Below are 15,187 nucleotides of genomic sequence, written 5' to 3' on the forward strand. Positions count from 1 at the left end.
AAATCCATAATGAGTCCGTGTGTGTGTGTGTGTGTGTGTGTGTGTGCTTTTTCTTGCACCTGTATCTGTTCTCTTTCTCTTGCTTGTAAAACGTAACTTGGGTTGTTTACCACCTTGCTGCAATTAGGTTGAGGGCCATAGATTGGGATGGGCAGGTTTCAAGTTTGTGGGATCTACTCTGTATTTTACTGAAACCCCCACCATCCATCATCTGGTGCAAAAGAGAGGCAGGTTCAAATCCTCACTCAGCCATGAACTCTCGCTCTCTTGCTCGCTCGCTGTCTCAGCCTAACCTACCTCCCAGGGCTGTTGAGTGAGGATGAAAAGGCAGGGAAGAACCACGGAGGCCAGGCATGGGCAACTTGTGGCTCTCCCGATGTTTTGGCCTATGACTCCCTTCAGCCCTAGCCAGCCTAGCCATAGTGTGGGATCATGGGAGATGCAGGCCAAAACATCTGGAAGGCCACAGATTCCCCCCCACCCCATGTATGCCTCCTTCAGACCCTTAGAGGAGAGTTGGGATACAAAATGCCACAGATTACTAAATAGACCAGTCCCTACTTGTGGAAGAAACATTTTTGTTGTTGTTCAGTCGTTCAGTCGTGCCCGACTCTTCGTGACCCCATGGACCATAGCACGCCAGGCCTTCCTGTCCTCCCCTCTCTCCCAGAGCGTGCTCAAGTCCATATTCATTGTATTGGTGATGCTACCTAGCCATTTCAGTGTGATGAGCTGAAGATGGAGTACTGCATTCCTGATTTTATTTATTACCACATTTATAGCCCAACTTGTTTCCTTTTGTGAGGAACCCAAGGCAGCTTACATGGTGGTCCTCCTCTCCATTTTATCCTCACAACAACCCTGTGAGGTAGGTGGGGCTGAGAGTCAGGGGCTGGCTCAAAGTCTCCGAGTGAGCTTCATGGCCGAGTGTGGGCTAGAATCCAGATCTCCTGAGTTCCAGTCCAACATTCTAACCATTACACTACACTGACTCTCAGGGCCAGTTTGCACCAAGAGCCCTATAAGACTTCTCTCTCCCCATCCCATTTTTCTCCTGGTGACTTTGGTGCAGAAGCCAGGCGCCTTGGCTGGTTGGAGGCCCTGGTTCAGCTGTATACTTAGCAGACTTTTACGGTCTGGGATAATTGCTAGTTCTCCCAGTGTTCCAAAAGAACTGACGCACGTATGCTAACTGCCCCGATGATCCCCTTAAGCTAAACCAGAACCTGGCACTGGATTGAGGTTTTGAGTTTGTTTGTTTTTAACGTAAGAGTGAATGGGTGGGGATGAAGTACAAACTAGAACCAGCCAAGTCCCACCTTCTCACAGATCAAAATAGCATGGGTTAGCAAAATGGAAGCCAAGACAGATTAGGTGGCAGGTCTTCGGGTCATCTTATTTTGTCCCTTCCCTGTTCTCCACCCCCGAACAGAAAACATTCTTCTGAGGGAAAACTCACTCAGCTACCGCCTTCCAAATTCCTCCCCTCACTCCCGTTCCCTGCTTTCGCAGGACGCTTCTTGGTGAAGAAACTGTTCTGCCTGGTATAAATTGTCTTGCCCATGCCAAGGACACGGTTTCATTCCAACTACCCTCAGAGCTGTTAGCCATGCACCTTACTGAGTCATCCTGGGCAAGTCACCATCTCTTAGCCTAACCTACCTCACAGGCTTGTTGTGAAGATAAAATGGGCTGATGATTTGTTTATGCCAGTCTTCTCAAACCTGATGCCCTCCAGATGTTTTGGCAGAGGCGGTTCTATATCAGGGGCAAGTGGGCCAGTGACCTGCCACCTGTCCTCCACCCACTTGTGGCAGAGATAATCAGGTACATAAGCAGCCAAGTGCCGCACATGATCTTTTCCTGTCGTCCTCCAGCAATCTGAATAGAATATTGAACCTCTGCCCTGTCCTCCACCCTACCAGCTACAATGGGCACCAGCTGCCACTGTGTTTTGGACAACAGCCACCATGCATGACCATTGGCTATGCTAGCTGGGGCTAATGGGAGCTGGACTTCAAAACATCTGGAGGGCACCAGGTTGGGGAAGGCTGATGAATGCAATCCTGAGCATCTTGGATAGCAATGTAATAAATGTGCATGCACAGTGCTATTAAAAGGAGACTGCTGAATTGAGGCTTGTCGCCCTTTCCTTGCAACAATCCTAGCCCCTAAGGCTGAGATCCTCCAAGTGTAAATGTTATTTCCCTCCTAAGAGGAAAAAAGTAAACCCCAAGCAAGCAAACGAACAAAAGGACTTAAGACTAGAGATGGGCGAACGATCAACGTTGGAGATGGGCAAGATTCTTCTAACATCCTCTCATGTCTGGTTCCTGTTTGCGATCACTGCTTCCTTCGTGCAAACAGGGAACTTGTGCAAATTGAGTAGAAATCCAATGGGAGATCTGCGCAAATCTCCCCAAATTTGTGCAAAATTCCTCCATAGACTAAAGCAGGGCTGATTCGGTCTACTGAGAAAATCTGCACAAATTGGGAAATTTGCACAAATCGAGGTGGGATTCGGGAATGAGATGAACACAGGCACCTGTTTGACAGCTGATGAATATTTTTGGTGGACAGGTGCTCACGTTCGGAGCTTTGAACTGGAACGCTTGCAAGTTTTGTGAGCAAAGACAAAATTCTCATACATCCCTACTTAAGACAGAGATGTACAGTTTTGTCAACTCGTTCAGCAAAACCGGGCAGCTACTTCCATAGTTCATCCATAATAGGCGGAGGGAGCATTCCTGTGACCACTAGAGGACCATAGGATTTTTTGGTTTCTGGGAACTGAGGTTGGAGCCAGTGTTCCAAATGTAGTTCCCAGAAACATTGCTCCCCACCCCCTTCCCCACCCACTCCCCCACCCTCTTGTAGCTAGCGTGGTTCCTGGAAATGGAGCATGGAGATGGGGAAAAGGGGACGGTTCCAGGGGAGGGGAGGGGACTGCAGAAGCTGCATTATGCAGCCTTCATCCCCCTCCCCGAAGTCATGGCTATATAGCCAAAATTAGCCATCTAGCCAAAAATGCAGGGTGGCCGGTGCACAGAGGTGAGAATCGCCTCTGTGCTACAGCTGCCCTGCATTGGATACTTGGTATCCTCCGACTTTGGAGACTACTGACTATGTCAATAGGGTTGCCCCTTAAAAAGATAACATTTGGGCAAGTCAGTAAAACTCTGGAGAACCAGAGTGGTGTAGTAGAATCATAGAGTTGGAAGGGACCTTAGAGGTCATGTAGTACAACCCCTTGCTCAATGCAGGAGCTACAATGCAGGCTGCAATAACATCTTCCCAAGTAAGTGAGAGTGTCTGATGAGGATGACAAGGTGCGGTTTCAAATCCCCATTCAGCCACAAAGCTCATTGGATGACCTTGTAATAGTCATTATTTCTTAGCCGAACTACCTTGCAGGGTTGTTGGGGGACGTAATAGAGCGGGAGGGGTCCTTGGAAGAAGTGGATGGGATCAAAATGTAGTAAATAACATCCTGGCTAGAGTCAGAATGTTCAAAATGCATTAGACAGCGATGCTACGTAGGCTGGGCAGGACTGATCCAGAGCAGGCTGTTGGATCTCATGCTCTTCGTTTCCAGATCACTGGGAAAGGGACAGGCAATACCTTCTGTGTGTGTTAGGGGGGTCCACTACCCTTGGGCACTCTCTGTGTGCCCCCTGAAGCTGGCAGGGCCCTACCCAGTGGAGGCTGATGGCTCTGTCAGTGGGGCCATGAATCTGCTCCAGGTTTCAGTCAGAACCCATCAGAACTCTAAGGAGCTATCCAAGGTGCAAAGCAAGATGAACCTTCTGAAGCACCTTGGATAGCTCCTCTAGAGATCTGACTGGTTCTGACCGAAACCCAGAGCGGATTTACCACCCCAATGACATTGGAGCCATCAGCCTCCACCGCCCACAGCCCAGCTGATTGCTGGGTGGGGTGGGGGTGGGAGTGATGCTGTTCCCTGGCTTCAGAGATCACCGTTTCCCCACTGCTATTAGCAACAGGCAAAAGCAATCTCTGTGCCAATTGTTGGAGGATGCAAGAGGCTTTGGCCTCCCCCACCCCACAGCCATCCCAAGACCTCAGCAGGCAAGGAAGGGAGATGTGTGTGTGGTGCGGTGGCCATGAATCCTCTTTTACAGAGAGCAGTCCTCTCTTTGAAGGGCTGCTGGAGGACTGTTGTTTGTTTTGTAGGCATCCTCTATTTAAAGGGCTGTCCAGCCCAAGTCCTGTATAAAGATGACCAACCGTAAGAAGAGATTGCTGGGCCTTAGAGTTGCCCATCAACAGTGCCTGGACAGCTGACTGAACAGGTAGGCAGGCACACAGGTCACCTGGTCACAGTCTTCCACACTATGGAGAGAGGTACTGTCTGTCTATTTGCATTATAATAATGATTTCTAAATTTGCACCTATATGTATAAATTCGCATATGCAAAATGTATGCAAACTTGTATCCTCTTGTTTTGGCCATGCATTTCCTCTTTGGGGGCGATTCATAAGTGGCCACCCGAATGTGCATGGGAGAGAGTGTGTGTATGTGTGGTCCCCAGCTGACCCAGGATGTGGCCCTGAAGGCCAGAAAGGCTGCTTATCCCTGATATGTGTCTACAGATGAGGTTCCCTAAAGAACTAGGCTTTGGGGTGGAACAAGAGGCCGGCCCTTCTGTTACCCCCTTAGTTCTGCAACTTATATAGCATTCCTGCTGCCACCCCATCCAGGGTTGCCTCCGGTCCCAGTGCAGCTCTCTTTCTCACTTCCACAGCTGGCAGTAAGGCTCAATGGTTGGAGTGACTGTCCTCCTAAGTTCAATAAGGCCTTGAGGATTCATGATGGGGAGTGTTACTGGAGGCTGGTGGCTCTGATTTTGGTGGAGCCATAAATCCATTCTGGGTTTTGGTCAGAACCAATAAGAACTCTAAAGGAGCGATCCAAGGTTCTATACCTAGTTTGGGGATAAGGTTCAGCACTTTGGATAGCTCCTTTAGAGGTCCAGCTGGTTTTGAGTGAAACCCACAATGGATTCGCAGCCATGCCACAATATGAGCCACCAGCCTCCACTGGGTCAGGTACGTGTGTGGAACACACAGGAAGCAGGACTGGTGTCAGGGAATCACACACACAGACGCAGGACTGGCGCCAGGGATTGGCATGTCAGGGACCTCCTCCTCGCTGTTGCTGCCTCTTGAGCAAGCAACGAGAGGAACAAGTGCATTAACTTCCACAGGCTTCCTTGTCCAAGCCCCACCCCGGCAAAAAGCCACCCTTGGAACCAGCATTGATGAGAGACAGATTGCAAAAAGCTGCATCAGTCTGGCTTGGCAGCCCTGGCACATCCAGATTTGCCAAACTAACATCTGAACAGGATCGCACTGATGTGCTCCACGCTTGATGACTGCAGCATCCAGCGATACAAGATCTGCGAGTGTGAATCTGCCACTACAGGCACAATGTCCAAATCATCTTTTGTACGATGCTTTCCAGTGGCATCAACAGACAGACAGATGCCAACCGCTGAGTGTAACGAATGAATAGGTCATGTGCGAATCAGTCCTCCGGGTGTAGAAAATCGTTTAAAAAAAAAGAATGTAAGAGAAACGGACTCTACCCACAGGTAAACGGTTACTTCACAACATGGCAGGTGGGCAAATAGAGTGAAGGGGCAGTGCGATAAACAGAGCGTCCTCATTGGGCAGTGTAGGCAATATTTTTACCCTAAAGCCCACACGTAGCAGCAGGTGGTGATCAGGTGCTGCATGCAAGCAAGCACAGCCAGAGTTGCTGGTGGGTGTGGCCTAGGTGTGTGTGTGTGGCTAGGATTGGCACCACCCCTTTCCTACTCAAACACATGCGCACACACTGGGAGGACACAGACACTCAGACATGCTCATTTTCCTCCCCAGCTAAATTGTATTCCAGCCGTTCTGCCAAACAGCTGTTTGAGAGGCTGGCGGGAGCATAGCTGACAAGGAGGGCAAAATTCAGCTGCGGAGGGTGGCTTGGACACCTGGTGGGCTGCACTGAGGATCTCCAAGAGCCACATGCGGCCTTCCCACATGTGTCATAGGCCATATTGTGCCAAACAGATGGTTAAAGCAAGTGAGAAAGGGGACAGGAGAGTACAGTTATAAACTCAGATGGTTAATAATATTTTTTAAAATGACTGCCTGGTGAAAAGGCTAAGATCCTATAAAAAGCTCCATCTATATATAACTAGCCAGTAGACTTTATAAAGATGTAAAGAGCATGAAAATCCCAGCCACCCTCCTAACCTAGAAAACTGCCCAGAGACTAAGCATCTGGGTGCCTCTGTAAAAATAGCAGGTGCTCATTAGAAAGAGGGCAAAGCAGCAGATGCTGAACTCTTAAAATGAGCCACTCCTGTGGGCACACACAAGTGGCACATCATGGAAGTTGTCCACGAGAAAGACAACGGATGGAGATGGTATAACTTCCACCCTCTCCTCACAAATTATCTTTGCTTCCAGTCATCCTTGGGCCTGCTACTCCAGGACTCAGTCTCCAGCTGAGAAACTAAGGTGGCCATTTATCTTCTTTTACAGAGGACAGTCCTCTCTTGGAAGGCATCCTCTATTGGAAGGGCTGCCCAGTCTAAGTGCAGTTTAAAGATAAAGAACCCTAACAAGGGAAACCAGAGAACATGAAGTTGCCCCTCAACAGTTCGCACCTGCTCACAGGTTTCCCCACTATGGTGAGATTATTGCATTGCTATTTAAAATTCAGTAAGTACTTCTAAATTTGCATCTGTACCTGTAAATTAGCATATGCGAATATATGCATATTTTTGCCCTCTTTGGGGACGATATGTTTCCTCTTTCTGGGCGATACGCAAGTGGCCACCCTATGGAGATCCCACAGCTTAACCTGGCGAGAACAGCTAATGCAGTTACAGAAGAGAATTCCATTATGGATGAACCACTGTGACCAGTCCCTCGCCTAAGTCCCAACATCTGGGCTTAATAATAAAGGGAACAGCAAAATTTAGCGGTGGCTAAATGCCATTGACTACTGATTCGATCACTGTAATGCGCTCTATGCAGGGCTGCCTTTGCAACTGGTTTGGAAGCAACTGCATGGATAGTGTCATGATATGGTTTAGTCACTAGGTGGCATTGGACTTAGTTGTATCCCTTTGGAGTGACACACACCCTGTTTCGTCCCATCGCCCCCTTGCAAACAGTGAGAACACAGGCCCAAGCTGCCAGTTTGCCTTTATTTGTTAATTGGTTTGTTTTAAGCCATTTAGTACAAGAGTCCAGGAAGAAAGGGAGGCTGATCCATCTCCAAAAAAAAGGATGCAGCACATCAGAGGGCAAGGAGGAAACACTGCCCTTTAAAGACACAGGCACATACACAGACAGACACGTATGGCAGTGACAGCTTCACAGCACCAGAGAGCATGGGACTGTCCGCCCCACCCACTCGCCAACACCCACTCCCTCAAACTGTCGGCTTTGATATCAGACTCTGGGAGACACTTCCTCGGCATTTGCCAGAGCCTGGCCTAGCCTTCCCCAACTTGGCATCTTCCAGCTGTATTGGACTGCAACCCCCATCATCCCCAGCCAATGCAGGAAATGCGGGAGTTGCAGTCCAAGATATCTGGAGGGGGCAAAGTTGGAAAGACAGGACTGGCCTGTACATGCAGAACAAGGTGGCGGGCGAGCGAACCGCACCTTAGGCCACAAATGGTGGTGGGGATCCCATTGTTGAATGCTTCCCCACAGACTGCAAGTAGAAAACTAGCATGGTGGGGAGAAGGGTTCTTGCACAGCCGACTCCCCGTTGTGCTAGTTTTCCTCTCAAACTAGCATGGCGGGGAGAAGGGTTCTTGCACAACCTACTCCCTGTTGTGCTAGTTCTTCTCTCAAAGCTGTTTTTCATGCAAAGGAACATTAAAAAATGCCAGCACCCACTGTCTGAATTGGTGCAGCCCCTCCTGCCATCTCAGAACTCCTCAGTCTGCTGGACGTGTAAACCGAGCCCACGACAAAGTAGACCTCGCCCATTTTCCTGCCAATGAACAAGTGAGTCGCATGAAACCAGTCCCAATCTGTCTCCCAGGTCAGAATAGTCTTCTGGGCTGCACAACACATAATATTCAAAAGGCACAGAGGTCTGCCCTGGAACTGCACCTATGTCTAAAGTGAGCTGATCACACATAAGGTCAGAACTACGATACACACCTCGATGTCCAGTAAAAGACGTATTTGTACAATCTGTGAATGTCCAAATCTGGCAACATTCCCATGGGAATATTCACAATCCCAGACAAATGCCATGTTTGTCTGAAACTCAGAAAAACAGCAGCGAATGAGACAGTCGCCTAAATGTGGCTATCAGCATTTGCCTGTGTCTGAAACATGCAGAAATGTACATCCATTTTCCAGCAGTCTCACCATTAACCTAGGACCATCAGCATTTGCATGTGGATATGGGTATTCCCCAGATTTTGGACATTCAACAGGGCAAATAAATATACAGCAAAACTCCAAACATTTAACACGCCATGATAAACATATGCCCTGACATAGACTGGGGCCCTGGATTTGAGTTCCAACATCATGTTCTCCACTAGGGGCGCAGAACAGAGTGTGCAAGCTGCAGCCCCCTGCAGCCTTTACTGTGATTACCAATTTCCCTGCTGCCTGAACTGTCCACTCCCTCCGCCAGCAGTTCCTCCTATAGAGCGCTCTTATCCCACCACTGCTAGCAACCGAGGAAGAGAGATCTATATCAGGATCATGGGGGGAGGGGGGCATGCATGCACACACGTGTACAGCCCCCCAGTTTTTCCAGTAGAGGTTGGTGGCTCAGATTTTGATGGTGCTGCAAATCCACTCCAAGTTTCCACCAGAAGCAGCCAGAACTCTAAAGGAGCTACCCAAAATGCTAAACCTCTTTGGGGGAAGGGTTCAGCACCTTGGATAGCTCCTTTAGTGTTCTGGCTGGTTCTGGCTGGAACCCAGAATAGATTTACAGCCCCACTGAAACCGGAGCCACTGGCCTCCACTGGGTTTTTCCGAGTGTACCCCCATGTCTTTGCAAAGCAACAAGAGACGCATCCTCCGGTGTTTCAGCTTCCCAGAAAAAGCACAGAATATACGAGGTTAAGGACCCTGGGGCAGTCTGGAGGCCATGATCACAGCAGTACAAAAAATTAGTGCAATTCCTGCAGTTAAAAGAAAAGGTTGAACAAACCTGCGGAGGGCAGGTGTCAGTCCTGGATCTGAAACTCTTAGCACAGGTCAGGGCATGCTTGTTCCACGCCAAGAGACATATTGGAGCTGGAGATTTCTCAGTCATTTGCATATCCTTTTTTGCACATTGATGAATATCATTTTCATTAAGATGGTTGATGCTCTGGCAATGGTAGATGATTTGGATCTCGCCACAGAGAATGCCAGCCAGCTGGGGTGGCCAAGATCCAAGTACAGCTAATCCCAAACTCATGAGAGGGTTGGCCCCGTCAAAAATCACATGAGGGCTTCAGAATAATGAGATTAAGGCGGATGTCCTACGGATTCAAACTTGGGCATCGATCCCACTGAACTAAGTGGGGCTGACTTCCAAGTAAGCACACACAGGATGGGGCTGTTTAAAAGCAGCAGGACCCATTCAAGCACTTGGAGGTACCGCTGGTTTCCATGGAGGAAGAGTTAAACCTGGGTTTAGCTCTCTCCGACTGAAATCAGTAAGACCTGAAAGTGCTTACATTCGTTTGGATCATGCTCAAACAAAATATATTTTCCCCAGTGATGTGGGACAGGCATCGCCACTGTTATCTATTTAAATTAAATTGGACGTGATGAGGATTCTAAAAGAAGCCCACAGACAGTGGAGACTGGTGGCTCCGATGCCAGTGGGGCAGTGAATCCGCCCCGGGTTTCAGTCAGAACCAGCCAGAACTCTAAAGGAGCTATCCAAGGTGCTTTGCCTTTGTTTACTTCACACCTTGCTCCTTTAGAATTCTGGCTGAAACCCAGAGTGGATTCACCACCACCAGCCTCCACTGCCAACAGGCCATATAAAAGTGCTTTGGGGGAGAGGCATTACGCGGGACTCGCTTCTTGACCACGCCTTGCCCTAGTGTCAAGGTGTGGTCGGTCGGCGGGGACAGCCTGCTCAAGGCGAATAAGGCATAGAACCCCTCCCCTCCACCCCTCATACCTAAAATACTGTTTGTGAAATATATACAAACACCTTCACAGACATACACACATACACACCAAAATCCACACCAATTCCAGACACGGACACACATACCAAACAGACATGGATACCCAACTCTATGTCCTCTCAAGCACACACAAACCTGGTTTCCAGACACACACAGGTACATAAGCATCCCATGACAGGCACACATGCATCTTAGCCCCCCGTCCCCCCCCCGAAAAAACCACTCACACACACACAAATAGACATTCCAATCCTAGATAAACACGCAAATGCATTACCAACCTCCCCCTGCCCCCCCGACTCTTCTGAACGTGCCACAGTCTACCCAGTTCCAAAGCCACAAGCCGAGAGTCCTGTCACAGGAAACAGAAGGTTGCATGTGTGTCTGGTTGTATTACTCTAACGGTGAGCATCCCGTATTCCCCCCTGGCTCCTATGTAAGAAACATTTAATTGGGTTAAAACAATGGTTAAAAAGTTAGAACTCATCCTTGCTGCAAATACTTGAAGAAAATATATATTTTAGGGGAATGATGGCTGCACCGTTACTCTTTGCCTTCCGCTTCCTGCAGGATCACACAGTGGTGGAACGCATGAGCATAACAAGGCCAACAGTGCCCCGCGGTGCTGGCTCAGCACGCTGCACCTCGGTGAGCACGGCTAGCAGGAATAGTCGGATCCAGTAGACATCAGCTGTGGGGGATGTCTTAGAGCAGCATTACCACAGCAGAGCAGGGGATGGAATCCAGCGGGGTCCAGCCACGTGGCCATACACATTCTGCCGGGACTGAAGGCCCTCCTTTGAGGAAGTTAGGAATCCACTGGGGGCGGGGCAGGGGAGTGGGGGGAAGGAGAGAGAGGTGCAACATGGAGCATAACGTAACCAGGAGGATTTGCGCATGACGAGGTTGGCGGAGCTGCTACGGCATCAAAGAGGGGGAAGCGATGCAGCCAAAGGCTCCGCACGTGAGGTCATGCTGGTCTTCTTGTGTGGGATGTCATGCAGGAGCCTGAGCTGCCTCCCGAGATTCATGTGCTCTCAAACAATTGCAAAGAAGTTCTCAAGACGGGCAGGCACAGCAGCCAATGAGGGGCCTAGGCATGGTGTCACTGGGACCGGTCGTGACACAGCCTTCCCTCCAGCGTCTACTTCTTTTCACAGCAAATAGTACCACAACAGAATTTCATAAACACCAGAGGGGAAAGAGAGGAAACCAGAAGCCCGGAGCCCAGCCCCGAGAACCCAAGGTGTGCCCCTGCGGGGCACTGTCCCTCAGCAGTAGCTGTGTGTCTGGCCCTCTGTGTACACGGTCCAACTGGGCCCCAAGTAGCAGCTGGACGGAGACCCCTCCCTCCTTTCCACATTGCCGTACTGCGGGGGCGACTCGTCCAGCTTCCGCAGAGAGGACGGGGGTGCCGAGGCCAAGCTCCTCGAGCGGGCAGGGGGTCCGTCGTAGGTGATGATGGGCTCTGGATCGTAGGGGGGACGGCCCCAGCAGGCGGCGGGCGGGCGGTAGAACTGCAACACGGTACGGCTGCAGGGCAAAGCATCCATGAGCTGGCGGTATTGCCCGGCGGGCGGATAACCCCAGCCAAGCCTCTGCTTCTGGGGCAACGGAGGTCTGCCGTGGTGCAGCAGTGGCTGCGGAGCCCCGGGATCGGAATGGCTGCGGGGGTGCGCAGCTTCAGGTGGGGGGGAAGGAGTGGGGGCGACGGAGGGGGGCTCAGGGAAGGGCACATTGACGTAGATGGGCTCCTGCCGGGACAGGGCGGGAGGTGTCGGCTGGGGGTGCATCCGGGGGCTCTTTAAGATAGGTTGAAGGGAGGACGGGCCTGGAGGGAGGGAGGGTTGGCGCCATGGCCTCTCAAACACCCCGTAGGAGGCGTTGAAAGTGGCCAGGTACTCTGGGGGTGGGCAGGAGGGCCAGGGTCTTGCTAGGCCTGGGTAAGCAGGGGGCTCCCCCACGATCTCGTAATAGAGATTCTCATGCTCCAGCTGAGGAGGAGGTGTCCCATTCATGCCCGCCGGAGAGGAGACCGGGAAGCGGCCGTGGTGCCGGAACTGGTACTCCGGGAGGTAGGATTGGAAAGTAGGGGGCCTGCTTTTGAGAGGCAGGTGGCTGGGCACGAGAGGGAAGTGCGGAGGAGGAGGAGGCTTGGGTGGGGCGGGAGACTGGCTGGACAAGGGATAGGAGTCTTGAGGCTGGCGAGGGGCTGGGTATGGGACTGACAGGGGAGGCGACTGGTGTTGAGAGCTGTAGGCAGCGGGCGAGGTCGGGGACAGGGAGGACAGGTGGTAGGGGTCCGAGAAGGAATGTGGCTGGGGCTCTCGCTGGGCTAGGTCCGTGAGGACCCTCCGGTAGGGGGAAAAGGAATCCGAGCTGCCCAGGGGAGAGGCCTGGCTGAGCGGCACCTGCAGAAAGACAAAGCAAGGGAGATGAATAGTGGGGACTAGTAACACATTTTAAAACACACACACACAGCCCTGGCTCCTTCCAACATATCATCTCTTCCCCCTTCATAAGAACATCAGAAGAGCCATGCTGGATCAAACCAAGGGTCCATCTAGTCCAGGATTCTGTTCACGCAGTGGCCAGCTAGCTGCCCGTGGGAAACCCACAAACACAACATGAGCGCAACAGCACCCTCCTGCCCATGTTCCCCAGCAACTGGTGTATGCAGGCATACTGCCTCCGATACTGGAGGTCACATATAGCCATCAGGACTAGTAGCCATTGATAGCCTTCTCTTCCAGGAAACTTCCAAGTGTCTATCCCACCCTACCCTTTCCTGGAGAAGCAGAAACAGAAGCCAGGACTGCAGTGGTGGGGCCAAAGGTCCGAGCTCAAGGCTCCTGACCTACCCTGAGCCTGAGACAGACCAAGACATTTTGATGCTTGAAAATGCAAATGGTGACCCCCCATTTCTGCCCTTGCCCCAGCTCCTGACATGGTGGTAAAAATACACGATACTATATCAGCCTTTCCTGACCTGGTGCTCTCCAGATGCATTGGACTACAACTCCTACCATCCCTCACCCAGCATGGTCAAGACCCACACTGGCTGGGGATGACAGATGTGGTAATCCAGCACATCTGGAGGGCACCAGGTTGCGGAAGGCTGCACAGAATAACTGGAAAAGCTGCTGCCCTTTAGTCGCATGCCAAAACCTGCACCCTGCCTAACAGTAGGGGCGGCTCAGCCCTGACCCCCAACCCAGCCCTCACCTGGTTTCCTCCCTGGCGGTCACGGAACTGGCTGCCCACGCTCCGGCCCCTGGTCTGCCCTTGCAGTGACAAGGGGCCAGGGGCTTTGGGGCTGGGGCGCACCATGGAGTAGAGCGCCCGCGCTCCACTCATCAGCTCTCCCGCCTTGCACTCCAGTGACAGGGAGCGTCGGAAATGTGCCCGGTGTTCCCTCTGCCCACGGCCGGCCTGTTGCTTCTGCTGCAGGGCCGCCTGGTGTGCACTCTCAGCCAGCGCCAGCGCCATCAGCCGAGCTGGGTTTTTGGGGGGAGGAGGCGGGGGGATGTGCCGCAGGACAGACAGCGCGCCAGGAGACGTGGGAGCAGCTTCAGCCTTTGGACCTGAATAGGAAAAAGAATGAGGGAGGGAAGGAAAGAGAGAAAAGTCAGAACTGGCCTGCCATTAGCATGGCTGGAGCAGACTTCCCTGAATGGAGTGCAAGAGAAAGCAGAGCAAGAGACTTATTATTACCAGTTGTCACTCCTGTTCCAGGCTAGATTAACTGTTATGCTAACTACACTATGGAGCAGAGCCCCAGAACCAAACTGACGTGATGTAGAAAAATAAAGTGCCGATCGCACTCCCTGTCTCGGCTACTTTAAAACCTCCACAGCTCAAAGCATACTGGCTGCACCTTTATCCATGGACAATGATCATTTACATCAATGATCATTTTGAAAATCAGCTCTAAGAAACACTGTTAAAACTTTTAAATGTTAACTCCAGTAGTAGTTAACCATAAATAGGGCCATAAGAAAGAAAGAAAGAAAGAAAGAAAGAAAGAAAGAAAGAAAGAAAGAAAGAAAGAAAGAAAGACGGACGGACAGACAGACAGACAGACAGACAGACTTTTTGAAAATAAATACACCGAGATAATTTTCCAATGAATCTACCCTGCTCCCTGCTCAATACTGATGTTTAATTTTACCTATCATCACTTAAGAACATAAGAAGAGCCACCCTGGATCAGACCAAGAGGCAGGACTTACCTTTCTGGAAGCTGTGTGGATTCTTTTTCAACAGGGCTTGTCCTTCCATATGCTTACTAATTTTATCTTTAATAATGTTTTCCTATCAATTTACCTGGAACAGACTGGCCTTTAAGCTAACCAGCCTGTAATTTCCTGGATCCCCCCCCCCCGCCCCCAGATCCCCTTTTAAAAATTAGTGTTACATTGGCTATTCTCCAGTCCTCTGAAACAGAGGCTGATCTTAGGGACATGTTATATATTTTTGTTAGAAGATCAGCAATTTCACATTTGTGTTCTTCAAGACCTCTGGGATGGATACCATCTTCTCTCTCAATGCCTTCTGTTTCTTTATTTTTATCCCACCCTTCCTCTACAGCTCTAGGGTTCCAATTCTGGCCTGTCGGGGAAAAGACAAGCCAGGGTTCTGGGTTTGGACATCACACTACATGAACCACAGAGGGAGCATCCCTGGGCTTTTTAGCCACTAGTGAACTAATATGCTGGCTCCTTAATGGCAACCCAGGGTTTGTTTGTTTTTTAAAAAACTGAGTTTTCATTGTGTGTGAAGCAGGCCATTAAGACCTGGACCACTGGGGTGGATGAAGGTTTTTTTAATCCTTTTCCTCATGCTATTTTCCAAATGAGAATTGCTTCCACTCCACTGCTGTACGCACAACTTTCCCCCCACCCCATCAGGACAGGTAAAAGAAGGGTGGGCAATTTTCACTGGGGGAAGTGCATGGGAAAAGTGGCTATGCTTGCCCCAATCCA

General features: G+C 50.6%; 1 protein-coding gene across 3 annotated transcripts in view; it reads right to left on the bottom strand.

The window, feature by feature from the left end:
• Positions 1 to 5,742: 5,742 nt before the first annotated feature.
• Positions 5,743 to 15,187, bottom strand: part of ARHGAP33 (Rho GTPase activating protein 33) — a 59,570-nt gene continuing 50,125 nt past the window's right edge. For all 3 annotated transcript variants that reach the window (XM_084815459.1, XM_084815458.1, XM_084815457.1), the window contains 2 exons: positions 13,428 to 13,786; positions 5,743 to 12,613 (listed from right to left, as the gene is read on the bottom strand). In XM_084815459.1, the coding sequence (XP_084671585.1) occupies positions 11,474 to 12,613; positions 13,428 to 13,786 (1,499 nt within the window). In that variant the 3' untranslated portion in view covers positions 5,743 to 11,473. The remainder of the gene's footprint in view (positions 12,614 to 13,427; positions 13,787 to 15,187) is intronic.

Source organism: Heloderma suspectum, chromosome 10 (assembly GCF_057233095.1).
Source record: "Heloderma suspectum isolate Gila_16-S chromosome 10, 16-S_ref, whole genome shotgun sequence".
NCBI lineage: Eukaryota > Metazoa > Chordata > Lepidosauria > Squamata > Helodermatidae > Heloderma > Heloderma suspectum.